The sequence below is a fragment of the Hermetia illucens genome, chromosome 3 (genome assembly GCF_905115235.1).
Source record: "Hermetia illucens chromosome 3, iHerIll2.2.curated.20191125, whole genome shotgun sequence".
NCBI lineage: Eukaryota > Metazoa > Arthropoda > Insecta > Diptera > Stratiomyidae > Hermetia > Hermetia illucens.
Window position 1 is genome coordinate 180,050,512 of NC_051851.1, and position 15,510 is coordinate 180,066,021.

The following is a 15,510-nucleotide window of genomic DNA, read 5'->3' on the forward strand; positions in this document are numbered from 1 at the left end:
GGAAGAAAGGAGGCCCAGTTTTTCCGCATAATGAAAATTACTCCGGGCCCGAATTTTCTCTCTACGGCCCTGTTCGCAAACAATAATTAAAAATACACAACAATTGGGCTGAAAAGTTCGTAGGCTAACGCACAGATGACGCTACTAGTATTAAATCTATATGAGTTTTAGTTAGTCCTATCCTTCAAAAGATACGTGCATAAATTTTACAGCTGTCAGACTATTAGTTTGTGGGATAGAGCATTTTGAATGTAGCAACTTTTGCTAGTTTGAAAAAAATGGATGAATAGAAATTCGTGTGTTAATAAAGCATAGCTGGCTTTTTAGCGAAAGAAAATATTGCTGAACCCCAAGCTTGGCTTGATAAACATAATTCGAACTTTGCACCTGGAAAATCAAACGTTGACAAGTGGTTTGCTAAGTTTAAACGAGGTGAAATGAGCGCCAAGGACGATGCACACACTGGACACCCCAAAGATGTTGTTACTGACGAAAACATCCATCCATCCAAAAGTCCACAAAATAATTTTTGATGATCACAAAGTGAAGTTGATCGAAATAGTTTAGGCTCTAAAATAACAAAAAATGTTGACGTGTTGACAATTCTGAGCAGTTTTTGAAGCTTTTCCTCATTATTTCACACCAGAATAAAAACGATCATCATCTGACTCAACAGTCGGCTGACAAGGCTATGGCATCATTATTTTGAGATGCGTATAGTATAATATTCATCGGCTATTTTGAGAAAAACTATCAACAGCGCCCTCAAGAGAATGCTCACTAGAAAGAAATTTAGCGCCGATAAAGAGATAATCGCCGAAGTTGAGGCCTATTTTGAGGCTAAAGACAGATCGTACTATAAAAATTGTATAACCACTATAATCGTTGTATCACCCTCGAAGGCAACTATACGGAATAATAAAATCAAATTTTATCAAAAAGAAAAAATATTTTTTCTATGTTAGCCTACGAACTTTCCAGCCCAACTGTTATACGTTTCATTCGCTTGTTTCATACAAACATTTTTGTATTTTATTTGGTCAGTTGGCCCTAGTAGCAGCTGGTCAGACATAAACGTTATCTTAATAAATTTCTTATATGCCGTACAATTTGGTTAAGTTTCAAAGTACTGGGAGATTAAAACGCAACACCGTCTCCATAAGTAATAAGTTTTTTTACGCTTAAATCAATGTTGCGACCTTTGTATAAGCTGAATAGTCCTCATCATTTTAACTTTGTATCTATGTTTAAATCCTAATCGTCAAATATAAAAATTGACATTATATTCCCCCCATCCCTCTCCATTTCTTAAATAGTTCTGTTTACCACATTTTGACCAATTGTCCATTTCTCCTCTAGATGTTTTTCGTTTTTGCATTACATTTGGAAGATAAAAAGTGAAAGGACCAAAGTGGAACGGTAATGTAATTCAGAAAAGATAAATTTTACATCTTTAGTATTTACATAAAAACCCAAAATGAACCTACCTAAAAATACCTGTTTCTTATACACTAATGAGTAAATATATGTCATTCTCAGTTACAAGTCGATATGGAACTACCTTAATACTTACTTAGCTTTGTTTTGTTCAAATAAAAGTAATCAGGTCTTGATCAGATTTTTACTTCACACATTTAAAGCAAATCATGGGAAGATGCAATAAAAACTTGCTCTTATTTAAAATTCATTGATGTTGCATTCTGATTATCAGGTCGACGTTGAGTTGCAGATGAAGGTCAAAAAATTGCATTTAGACATCGAGACCGTGAAAATAAATTGAGTTTCATGTTTCACGACAATTTGTATACGTATACGGGCAATAAACGCTAAAAACAATGAAATGTTCTTTATTGGATAACAATAAAAACTTTATGAATAAATTTACAAATATTTATTTCCAAATGTACTTTGTAAAATTGTCTATATATACAAGATATCCGCTAATCTTTACATGACATTTGCATTGTTTAAATTGGAAATTATTATTTTTAATAATTCATGTTTTTTAAAATAACTTGTCACCACTAAAGTATATTATAATAGTAGCAACCAGCTGGTCAATGTACACATAAATGAAGTAAATAACTAAACCTAATGAATTTTATTTCTTTACTTTATAATTGCCTACTATGTCATTATGGAGACGATTATCTCCATCTAATTTGTTTTCCTTTTTTTTAAGAAATTAAATGATTCCACTAAATCTTAGGGTTTAATATGAATAGGAAAAGAAAAAGAAGAAATCAACTTTATCTTATCACAGAATCTTCCTCGTGGGCAAACTTTCAAGTACTTCTTTTCGAACATGGATAGTAACGAATATTTTTAGATAAATTAATGTTTTCTTTTTATAAGAATTACTTATTCAGGTACTTTGCAGCCCAATCAGGTCGACGATTAACATCACTGATACTTCGGCCATCTATGAGAGAGCCGGCTGAAAATAAACAGGAATTCACATCCTTATTATGAACTTAAGAAAAAAAAATTGAAAACTTACTGTTATCCGATACCATCCAGGCACGTAACGAGCTTAGTTTATCAGTTTCGTGGCCAACTTCCTCCCACGGGAAAAGTTTTGGATTTTTAAAGTCCGACAAATTATTAAGACCCCTAAAATTATATTTGATTCAAATCCGAAATATAGGCCTCATATCAAATTATAAATTATTTCCAAGGAGTTAAAAACAAATGTGTATGAAAGTCATGCATTCTTTGTGTTCATTGTTCAGCAAAATTCCACCCAACTACGATTCAAAAAGGTCACTCTATAAGATTCATTACCTATTTGAAATGAAAATTTGCGGGTGGGAAGTGTGTCCCTTTGGCAAAATGCTGACGCTTGAGTATGGCGGTTTCAAATCACTGTCCTGTTCAGATAAGATACCATTTGATGCGTTTGACGCGTTATTTCGTAATGTTGTCGCGACCTTAGTTAATGGCACGGTGTTCGGATATTTGGTTCCATTTTTTGAATCCGAAGCAAATGATAATGTACCGAATAAATCATCGATTTGCAAGTTGCTCTTAGAATCTTTGCGCAGATTAGTTGACTTCAATTTGCTGCTATAAATAAAACACGGATAGGGAATAATAAGTGGGGTGGAAATTATTACAGTATTATTCGATATGGGTTACTTAAGAAATTTTCAAAAGAAATTGATGTTCTTCATTTTCGTTCAAGCAGTTAAAGCCTCTGTGCACTCATATTTATAACCGTGGACCTTTTTAGTAGTGGCTTATGATACACTTCAAGATGTAAATATGAACAGATAGAACAGAAAAGAATTGAAGAAAAGCTCCCGAGATTATCTTCCAAGCCATTGAACCCATGGGTTACGACAACAGTGTCTATGCAGCTTTAGCTAACTTCTCAGGCAGAAAATTTAATACCTCAATCTCTCATAGCATCGAAAGAAAAAAGTCTTTGCGCCCTCAATGTTACAGAAAGAGCGTGATATCCTTTGTTATGTAGTTGCGATAAAGTGCCTCCGCCTCTCACTCGATATTCAGCCACTAAATCTTTTCGTAATCTTCCACACAAAAGGTGGGTGAAACTTTTCTCGAAAGCTGAAATACCTTTGATAGCATGAGAGGTATCAAATGTATTACGTTAACAATGAAATCTGCATGTTCCTAGGAAAAAGTGAGTTATCTATGTGTAGTGGCAAATTACAGCAAATTACCTTCATAGACTTGGACTTCCTGAAACCAATTCCCTCGCATATTGCCGCAATCATTCAAGAAATGGGCATTTTTTTGAAAATTTAGATCTTGACGAAAATGAATGACAGAACTACATACTACAATATTAATGATACAGACCAACTACCAAAAACCAAAGGTATGAAACCTTCTACAAGGCAGTAGAGCGAAACCTCGAAGTCTGTCCTAGTTATGATAATCATACCTAGAAATGTTAATAATATGCAGCCGATGTGTTGTCTCTCAAAGCTTACATAAAAACACCAATGATAACAAACTGCGGATTATTCAATTAGCAGTGTCGCACGAAATGGTTGCTGAAAATACCTAATTTGTGTGGAAAGCGAACGTCAAACCATATAATCACTATCTCGTTGGCATGGTGCTTCGGACCCGAATAACAAAACCACCTAGACTCAACTCTAATAATCAGATGAGAGTGAACCCTGAAGTCATCCACTAAAAAGCCCTCCATAACACCTATAAGAACAAAATGGATTCTGCAAGAACTGCAGTAAAATAGATCCTAGAAACAAAGCAGCCACCAATGATCTTCACAGCCAACTGAATTATGTTATCATTGATATGACTGCAAACACATTTTTGGCCCCAGTCGAAAAAAAAGCCAGAACGACTGGTTCGATGATGAAAATAAACTAACAACGGAACAGGAAAACGCTGCATACCGGACCTTGCTGCTTTCCAAAAGAACGCGGGCACGTGCAAGGACCTATCATAAACTTCGTTGAGCGAAGAAACAGAAAAAGAAGCGTTGGAAAACGAACAGGTCTGCAAACACGAAAAATACAAGGAACAACCCCATCAAGTGCGCAAGTTTTGCCAAGAAGTCAGCAGAATGGAACCATATACGCTACGATACTCATCCTGTCGAGATAAAAAGGGAAATCTGGTTGCCGACCGTATGGGCATATTGGAGGGATGGGTTGAGCAATTGGATGAACTGCTCAATAAAAATATCGGCGAGTTAAAGGTCCCGCCAACCGAAGATTACGGACAAAAGCTGTGGAAGAAACGATCCGTGCAATCCATCGGCTTAAGGATTAGAAGTCGCCCGGGGCCGATGGAATACAGTCGAATTGGTTAAATATGAAGGCGACCATGTACATCAAACGGTTCATCAACTAATGCTCAAGGTGTGGGTTAGTCAAACAGTACCTGCCGATTGACAACGAGGCTTTGTCTAGCCACTACATAAAAAGAGAGATGACACGCAGTACAGCAAATATAGAGGTACCACGTTTCTGAGTACCATCTATAAGATATTCCCCGTTAACATACTAGACCAGATAGGCCAGAACATAATCGTTTTACTCCCGAAAAATCAGCAACAGATCAGATTCACACATCAGTTTCACCTTCTTTTCATCGATTTCAAGGCCGGATAGCAGGGTAAAACTGTACACACATGAGAGAATTCGGTATCCCAACCAAATTGATAAGACTGACTAGGCTCTGCGAGGCCAGATAAAAACAACAGACTCACTCTCGAGACCTTTCGACCATTGCCTAAGACAAGGAAATGTCCTATCGTGCGTCCTTTTTAACCTGGCCCTGGAAGAAGTGATCCGTGATGCTGATGTAAATGCGAGAAGCATACTCTTCAAATCCCAACCCAAAAACTGCCCTGTGCTGACAATATCGATATCATGGGAAGAACAACCAGAGATGGACAAATTGCCTTCATTCATATTGACCAGACAGCGACCGTCGCGAGATCTCAGTCTGCACATTAATGAAGCCTAGACGATGTACACAGTGGCAACGCCAGCAGCAACAACTAAAGAAACAACAGTATGAAAAGACACTGACTAAATGAGTCAATAGAAGTAGGAAACTAGTTTGAGACCGTTGATAATTTTTTCTATCTAGGGTCGAGAATCATAACCAATAACAACTAAGACGGCAAAATACTGTTGGCAGCTAATATTACCAACAGCCTATTCTAAAAGTGTTTTGCTCACCATAGGGTCAAAGCTCTTATTGTACAACGTAATAATCTTGTAAGTGCTCATTTATTCCTCGGAGTCTTGGGTTCTTAGCAGCAAAATTATGAACTCTTAGCCGCGTTCGAAAGAAGAATCCTTCGAAGAATTTTTAAGCCCCTTTCCTCATGTAGCAAGGTGTATTGCAACTAAGATTTTCTTACTAGTAGTGCAACACATATACCAACTCAACCATGAAATGCATATAATTGCCACTCTCTCAATTAGATTACCTGAAATCTACCACTCAAAACCATTATCTTATTTCACTATAGATACTTTTTAAGCAATATAACTTACCCCAAAATATTAGCCAATTCATCTTCCTCCTGGCTAATCCATGATTTAGTTTGCACTAGCTTTGTCTGCGTTACTGCGTCAGTAGCATTCGATCTCTCCTCATCTCTTCCATTCGTATCGCCTTTTAAAACTTTGTCAATAGCTTCAGCCAAAATCAACGTTGATGGTTTTGTAGTAAATGACTGTTTCGAAAATGCATTATACACTTTGGCTGACGAGGAATCTGTCTCAACAAAACTCCCATTAATATTATTCACAACAGTTGGCTTGTGCAGAAAGAAACCTGAGACATTATTGTTAATATTTTGCACTTGATTTCGTATTATACCATTTTGTTGTTGCAATGGTATTTGTTGAGGCAACTGTTGTAATTGCTGGGATTGAGCTTCAAAAATTGTAAAACTAGGATTTGTTGTTGTCATTTTTGTATTACTAAAAGATACGTTTGGCAAACTGTTACTGGCAAAAACTTGTCCAAGGTTACGATTCACGAATATATCGCTGATTTTTTCATTTGTGAAGTCATCAAGGTTTGTAATGCTTCCAGTGTTCTGAAGATTTCTTCTCAATACAATGTTGGAAAGGTCCTTATCTTTTTGTACAAGAAACGGATTTCGAATACCATTCCGAATTGACGCCAAATCGCTGCCTTTTCTACTCCCACCGTCTGCTATTCCATTAAATACACTATAGTGAATACCGTTATTCAATTTAACAGTCTCCAAATTGTTATTGGTAGTATTATAATTTTCACTATCCAAAACTGTAGGTCTCTCTCTCATATCGGCGTTCTTCATTATTGAGTTATCCTGATTCATTGAAACGAAACTTAAATTGGATATCCTGCCGTTTTGTAAGCTATTTGATAGCTGCGAAACAGGAATAACCTGGGATCCAACGTATGTTATTTTGCTCGCCGAAGGTCGCTTTGTCACTTGAAAGTATGGATATTTCAATGACTGTTGAGCTGTTGGTCGCTTCTCTGGATCATATCGCAAAAAATCTTCAAGTAGCTGCAATCCTGCTAAACTAGCTCTTGTGACAATACTATTTAGTGGCACTTTACTGCATTCAGGGAAACGAAAATGCATGGCAGCCGCCAATCGATGACCCTCTGGCCAATCATGCTATAAACATGACAAAATAAGCTAAGTTTTATTCTCAAGGTCCAATTAGCAGTCATAAAAGTAAAGCCATAGACTAATAAATTGACTTTTTAGTAGCCTAAAAACTGTTTCTAACTGTTAGCTAACAAACAAGTACAAGTTCTATGTGTACTAATTAAAATTTGTAGAAGTGATTCCAATCATCCTTACTTAATAAACACTGTATTCAATAAAAACTATATCATACCTGCTCCGGTGTTCCTAAAACAGAACAAATCTTGAATAATTGATCCACTTCACTACTGCCTGGAAAGAGAGGTCGAAATGTATAGAGTTCTGCCATTATGCATCCCATTGCCCACAAATCGATAGCACTTCCATATCGTGTAGAGTGAAGTAGAACTTCAGGAGCACGATACCTGAGATGATACATATATTTGAAATGAAAAATCGAAAAAATATCTCGAATGATAATATGTGTGAGTAAGAATTTAAATTCTCACCATCTTGTAGATACATAATCTGTAAAAGGAGGCCGCGAACGGATTTCCCTGGCTAAACCAAAGTCAGCAATTTTCACCAACTCAGGTCCGGAACACAAAAGATTCTCTGGCTTTAAATCGCGATGGAAAAACCCGTGACGATGCATGAATGCCAATCCTGTCAAAACCTGAAAAGATACAATGTAATCATAAGATAATACCTATTTCATTCAAAATTACTGATGCAACTCACCTGATAAAGCATGTTTTTAATAGAGCTCTCAGGAAAGTGAGTGTCGCGATCTTTGATCATTTGATATAAATTTTCTTTCATGTATTCGAAAACGAAGTATAGTGTATCATTTTCTCTTATTACCTCTTTCAGTTTAACTACGTTGGCATGCGAGAGTTTCTTTAAGGACTAGGAATATAAAGTTTAGGTACATTTTGGTAAAAAATTGATTCCATTGGGATAAAAAAATTATGTACATAATACAGTCATTTTTCTATTAAATTCTGTCAAACTTAGTTTGTTTCACCCGATTTGATCTTTCTTTACATATAAACAAAAGACTCAATCATAGATGTAAAATATTGCGAAATAATTAAAGAAAAGTATATTAATAACGACATTCAAGACAAAAATGGCTGCTCACAAGATATATACGTAAATATAGTGGATATCAATCAATACCTTCACTTCTCTTAGATTCATAGCTTCCTCCCATGAATAGTACTTTCTTTTCATCTTCTTAATAGCCACCTTTTCGCCGGTATCCTTTCTCTGGCCCAACATAACAGTCCCATAAGTTCCATCTCCTAACTGTCCCAATGTTATATATCTATTCATATTTTCGTAGTATGCCTCTAATATCCTAATTAGAGTAATATCAACTATTTTACTTGACTTCTTGAACTTAGTTCTATATATGCTGTTGAACGAAGGTTTGTCTGCTTGCTGCCATAGATCTCGTTGCAATCAACACTTGAATTATTCGATCTGTCCTGTTTTTGGTTTTCCATCAAACAATCACTTGATGTTGCGAAGGTTATGTGATATTAACTTCTCCCATTCTTTGGTGCTGTCAAACAAATTATAGGTTTTAAACTCTCTGCCATCTTTAAAATACACAATTTATCAATGTAACAAATGTAAAAAGCTTAACCACGACACTGTTCACAATGAAATGAACATATCCACTATTACTAAATAAATAACCTCCGTTAAAATATCCTTAAATTATTCTCTGATACTGTCAATAATTTAGCAATAACATTGTTGTGACATTTGTATAAATTTATTTAAAACTCACTTCAAACGCTATTTTGATTCAACTAGAAAATTATTGTCATAAGAAGGAAACTTATGAACTTAATTTGTATTGGTGAAGTAACTAAGGCCCCATCGTTATGCGTGCATGTCCTGCGCAATTTGTATGCGTTTTTGTTGGTTGCGGCAGATTGGATGAATTGAAGCAATGAGTGTACATTAAGATTGATACTCTCCATCCCCATTTATTTCACGTTATGGTAGAGATCTCTCTTTATTTATATGTGATTGTATAATAGGTTGGAATCAACCAGCGCCACATCCTTTCAAGTTCATGAATGGTTCACAAATAGTAGCAACACTAGTAGCTCCTACTTTCTCCGTGCTCTTCAATCTATCTTAGATGGCTTTAAATTAAACAACTTAGTATATACTCGAATAATTCTAACAGCTTTAGTATATACTCATAAATGAGTTAAAACGTTCTTGAAGATTTTTTGTTTATTTCAGTAAAACAATAAATGCAGAACACTTCAATACCTAAGTACATAAAACTTACAATAGAGCTTTCGATTTTTTTAAGGTAATAAAAGATGGGGCCAAAGGACCAAACTAGAAGCGGTTGTAATTACACAACATTCTAGGCGCGAATGAATAAAAGTTGCATGAGCGTACTGCAAATGGCACCTCAAAATATCAGAAGTTACAGATCTGTGAATCAAATCATTATAAAGTTTGAAGAAGGTGCATGTATCAATAAGGTCCTTAGTTGTTAGGACCAATTTAGGATACAGAAATACAGGCTCAGATAAAATCATCTGCATCGGAAGGGGAGTGAAAAGATGGGATAGAAACAAAAATTGATTGATGATTGAAGATACTTAGAAATAATGTGATGGAAGCAAAAAGAGGAACAGGCGAAGAAGGGAGAAAGACCAAAAAATAACCCTCGTTTCGCACACAGGGCAACATGAATTTCTCCAATAGCCCAAATAGGTTATTTACGCAGATTAGTGCAAGCACAAGGACTAAAACCGGGAAAAGGTTCATCTGAGAGGTCGAAAAATCCGGATCGTACCAGTCAATTGCAGAAGGAAACTTATTCAAGGCTGGGAAATCCCCCCCCCCACCAAAAGGTAAATTTGGCTGTCTTGCGTTCAGGTTGGATCAATTCACAAAATCATTTTCAGACTGCGAAAGGTGGTATCGATTTTACGATAAATGGAGCCAATAGAGATAAAAGGAAACGATTGTTAGAAAAATATTGGTAAGAATCAGATGTAAAGGGGGGCTGTACATTTTTTTTCACCAAGTATAGTCATGTGGGGCATCAAATGAAAAGTCTCACTTAACGAAGCGGATACTAGTTTTGACATTGATTGCAAATAAGAGGAGTGGGGGGTCCAAAAAGGGTCAGTTACTTTAACGACCCGTTCTCAGAAACTAGCTAACCCAAGTATCTGGTGGCTCATGCAGATGGTGTCTAGGCCTCAAAATACACTCCACACCAATACCTGTTTAAAAAAAAGTTAATAGTAGTATATTACTATATTTATGTAAGTATATTTTTTAGAAATTGACTGTTACCCCCTCCCTTCCTTAAGTTAATCCTGGAATCATCAACTTTCGTAGTAATGTAGGGTATGCTAAAGAGCATGATACTGTCAACCTTGGTGGAAACCGCACTATTAAAAACAAAGTTATAATAGATCCAAGTTGTTACTTTTGTGCAAATTTATTACATTCTGAGACTTTAAAAATCATTATCATACCAAAGCGAATAGTCTGATAAACTAAATGCATAAACATTACGAATTAGGTACAAATGGGACAAATGACCACTCAAATGTGCTTATGTAAGCAATACACAAAAGCTTTCATACCTGAAGCGTCTTATTCTTTCACTTCCATTTTTGGATTGGTATTATACCTCCTTTGAAAACGAAACAACGAGCCTACTCACTCGTAACATCATAATATATATACAGTGTCAAAAAACCTGGCTCTACAATTATATCCTCAGTCGTCCTAATTTCATGCATAAAAGCCTTTGGCATACCCAACATACAAGTTATAGAAAATCGATCTCTATATGAGCTACCAAAGCATACTTTTACGGATAATACAAGTAATACTTTTCAAATATATACCATTAACACTTAATGACTTAATATAACTCACTTAGATTAGAACCAAATGGTGCTACAGTGCTTGTAAGAGATCTGAAATTATTATTCTCCTTCATAAACCCAATACCGTAACGTTATAAGTACCATAAGCTTCAAACAAATTCAAACGAATCAATCATTCAATTGTTCTATAATCAATATTTTACGTTAGTATGAAAATCCTAAAAGCACAGCTCTTTCCTCAATAGCTCCAGAAAGGAAAAAATGCCTACGTCCCACTAAAGATATTAATGATAATTAGCTTGTTTCGTTCTTTCCATGAAGAATGTTTGGGTTTACATATTAAGCAAATCAATTCGATGACCATTCGATACGTACCACACCAAATAGAACTAATATTCCTACACCTCTTAACGAACAACCGAAATTAACCAAACTCAAAAAACGCCCTTGAAAATAATGACGACAGAAATCAATGTCATGGCCATAGTAAATTTGTTAAGGACACGATTCGCCCATTAGATTTCGATTTCCAAACGATCATGAAATGTATTTATATATTAAGAATCGATAAAAAAAAAAGAAACGAAAAGAGGGCTACTTGAGTTGGAAGTTCAAATAATTGAAGAAAAAATGCATTATTTTTCTTTTTTTCCGAAAATTAGGCAAAGCTATTCTTCTAGCCTGACGACGCTAAATACCCATGATTACCACTAATAAAGAAATTATTGAGATATCATAACTTTGAAATGAATGGAGACCGACAAACCGTAATTGATCAACTCTGGACAATGGCTACTTACTGAAAAGTGCAAAAAAATGAACAACAGCGTGGGAATTTTATGAAAAAAATCTCCTTTGTTATTTGCTTAACTCATACTAATCAAATTTAACTTAACAATTGGGTCAGCACTTGATTTTCGATTTCTACTTAGCAAAGGTTCGATCTGAAAATCAAAGTAGTTTTCCACAATTTGACATATATATAGTTTCAATTGTTGAAGAAAAAAATTAGGAAATGTCTTTTCTTTTTATGCCTTCATTGAATTCAAAATACTCCTTAAAGCACGGAATATATTTTCGGGTCTAAAGTGGTCTCAAAATTATTTTTTTGTTATTTTACATTTTATCCCAAGAATTCTGTGCGCTTTGGAGGATTGCATATACCAATTTTAAGATTTGAGCTATGAATAAACCTGACTTCAGCGCAAGTGTTGCACCAAGAAATTCTTTATCCAATATTGCCACCGCAAATTCGCGTCAAATGCCAACACCAATGCAGGTATCATTACTACCAGGTGGAGGTTATTGCATGTTCTGCGAATCCACAACCAAAAATTTGAAGTATCTAGAAAACTATCTCAGGAATAGCGCTGCATCCAATTCTTGCTCTAGTTGCGCAACCTGCCTCTCGTTCCTAATCTTCATGAAGCAACAATCTGGACCCCCATCAAAGAAACCACCGGCGAGCTTCACCACTGACTGTTACAACATGCATCAAACAATAACCCATCAACCATTTTCAAATCCACATAAAGCCAATCCGAAAAAACCCTCACTTAATTTGAAAAGAATTCTTCCAAAAGGAATGCCCGTGATTACTAGCTCGAGCGCCAAAACCTTCCTAAATAAATCGCCAGGATTACCAAAGAAGACCATATCTAAGATATCGAAGGTATCATCCATTTCACAAAAGAAAACTCTCAAAAGAAAGTCAATAGCACCCATTTCGGGAAAAGTCGATTCTGCGAACTTAGGTACCATAAAGGAATCATCTTTAGAAGTGAATATGGAAGGACGGAAATCAACAACAAAAAAAATTAAACAAAAACGAAAAGCAGGAACGATTGAAAGCACTGATAAAGGAAATATTTTGTCCAGGAAGAAACGTAGTAAATAAATTTCCCAATATGTTGGAAAAACTGAATTGTAAATTGATAGTATTTAAAAAAAACGGTTTTTGAAGAAATAATCCATTAAATTTATCTAACATTGTTATTAGAGTGCGGAAGTATTGTTTATTTTAAAGCAAGGAAAATACAATATTTTAATAAATCAAACACTATTATATTTTTTGAGTCTTAAATCCCTTGTATATAATATCCAGCCGCGTCTTGGGCCAAAAACTCCACACGGTATTCCGGCAAGTCAGACGTAACTATCAATCCAACTCGAGCCGTGAAAACGTTGAGACAAAGTTGTGTGTGTGTAAACATTTATAACAGAACATTTACTGGCTAGATAGCCTGTCCGGCAACCGTCGGCCTGACAGTTCCACCCATACACCGGTTTACCTGATCTCCTTTCTGGCCGGCCGAAAGTTTCAATCGATCACCGTCTGCCTGTAAAGTCCAAACTAAAAGGCGAACCGAATCCCGCACACCCTTGATGAACTGCGGACTTTTCAGGCGTACCTCAGAGGTCTAATCGTGTATGGCAAGCATTACACTTATAATCTTAATAATAGGATTCAACCCTTTCAACAGTCCAAAGCAGAATTACCACTGTTGTTTCGATAGGATCATCACTCCTCCTATCAACATTGGCTTCGACCAGTTGGCAAAAACTGTAGCTTTGCTTTTGTACTCTTTTGTTACATTAAGTGGGCAATGACCCAGTTTGTGTCATTAATGCAAAACATGTTGAAAGAAATGATTCGCCCCAAGCGCCCCTATCATCGCCAGCCATCAGTTTGAATTTAATGGGAAACATTGTACTACGGAGTAAATACCTACTTTGAAGAACAGAAAGTTCCGCACAGTCAGTTTCTGGATAAAAATCGTCCCCTGGAGAAATGCATTGTACTTTGGAATCTTGTCCAAGGTAATTTCGTCTACAGTACGATCATGGATTGGAGATTCGAAATAGCAACCAATCGCAACTGTTACAAATGCCTTCAAGTTTTCTCGCAATCAAGATATTTAGATACGTGATAACTTCCGATGAGACACTACTTTACTCAAGTTTATGGTTTAAGTGCCAGCGATCAGAAGATCGTATCTTCGAACAACCACCGATCAGGCGAAAAATAGTTTGAAGAGGGGTCTAAGAATTTTACAAAGCCCTATCAGGCCTTGGCATCTGGCCAAGAAATAGCACCATGCGCTGGGTCTTCGGTTAGCGTTTTAGCTTGATTGACTTCTTTTTTATGTGTATACCCCCTTCAAAATCTGCGTATTTATGTTTCGCTATTACCTATCCTGTAAGATCGGCGGTTTTTCTAGATTCAGCAACAACATAAACACACTTCTCCGATTCCCAAAAGTTGGTTTCCTTAATCATTCACATTTGCCTACATCAACTATTTTATGAATACTTCGCAAATACATTTGCGCCTAACTCTGGGTCAACACTCTTCAAAAATATACTCAGTCATATCAATTCTAAAAATCTTTACAAACTGAATTTTCCGTGCACGCAATCCGCCAACATAAAAATCAATGAAATTACCCAACCTTGCGTTAGTATCATTATCAAAGACGTTTTAAAAGGCTTGAGAAGCCTGAGCTCGCTCAACCCCAATACTTACAGTACAATATAATTCCCCATGCGGAGTTAAATTCACTAGAATTGACTCAATAAATAAAGTATGAACTGAATTGAAACCAAGTCAAATTTAAAGCAATATATCGACCATACTCCATTCGTATATCCTGAAAGTTCTGAATGTAAGACAACGTGAATACAATTCTACGCTCACCATACAATAATACACACCTTGCGTCCTTTCCATGTCCCTAACGACGGCTACATACATATTTATCCATTTATAATAAATATACACTCTTCAAGGAGTAGACAAAGCAATGGCAGGAGGCGAGCTAGAAACAATTATTCATGTGACGAGTTTACAGGCCTTTCAATAAGTTGGGGACAATTGAAAAAAAATGATACGCTATCGATATTCGACAATGATTCACTTTATAGGAATTGTTATTCATTCATTTTAAAATATTCACTTTTTTCAAAGAAATAAAACATTGATTATTCGCAATTTGGTGCCATTTCTCTCCATTGCAAACGGCTTCGGGAAATATGCGAAAATTCTTTAATTGTCCAATACAACCATATTTAACTATCACTCAATCACTGCATGCCCGAATTATCATATTATATAATTGGAACTAGGTTTCATTAAAATCACAATTGATTTTTCATTATACAGGAATTCCTTAGAGTTTTCAGAACTATAATATTAGAAACTGTTTGCAATTTATAAGCCAACTTCGTCTTTTGCCATCAATCGACGAATTATTAGGTTAAAAAAAACTTATCAATGTATCATTTAACAACAACCACCGACCACCATGGACACACGTACGCACCAAACTAAATAAAAGTTCAAATTTTTCAAGGAACCAACCAGGGAGGACGAAGCCAGTGGCGGATCAACCAAGTTATCTCCCTTATTCAAAAGCTAAGACAAACCTCTCTAAAATATTATAGTGGAGAGAAAATCTTTAATATATACATAATATTTCCTCGCTTGCGCGAAATTTAAATATAGTTTATTTT

The 15,510-nt window shown here is 35.8% G+C and overlaps 1 protein-coding gene across 11 annotated transcripts; it reads right to left on the bottom strand.

Annotated features, from left to right (window-relative positions):
* Positions 1–1,876: 1,876 nt before the first annotated feature.
* On the bottom strand, positions 1,877–15,310 carry LOC119651971 (probable serine/threonine-protein kinase DDB_G0268078). 11 transcript variants are annotated; one of them, XM_038055868.1, is made up of 10 exons: positions 14,713–15,310; positions 14,525–14,648; positions 8,291–8,678; positions 7,850–8,017; positions 7,618–7,784; positions 7,362–7,533; positions 6,009–7,135; positions 2,785–3,066; positions 2,501–2,613; positions 1,877–2,437 (listed from the first exon to the last, which is right to left on the bottom strand). In XM_038055868.1, exons 3-10 carry the CDS (start codon positions 8,444–8,446, stop codon positions 2,358–2,360), a joined length of 2,265 nt encoding a protein of 754 aa, XP_037911796.1. In that variant the 5' UTR covers positions 8,447–8,678; positions 14,525–14,648; positions 14,713–15,310; the 3' UTR covers positions 1,877–2,357. The 11 variants fall into 11 exon arrangements, with proteins under 11 accessions (XP_037911796.1, XP_037911797.1, XP_037911794.1 ...); XM_038055869.1 differs by having other exon boundaries at positions 14,635–14,657; XM_038055866.1 differs by having other exon boundaries at positions 14,525–14,657.
* Positions 15,311–15,510: the final 200 nt, after the last annotated feature.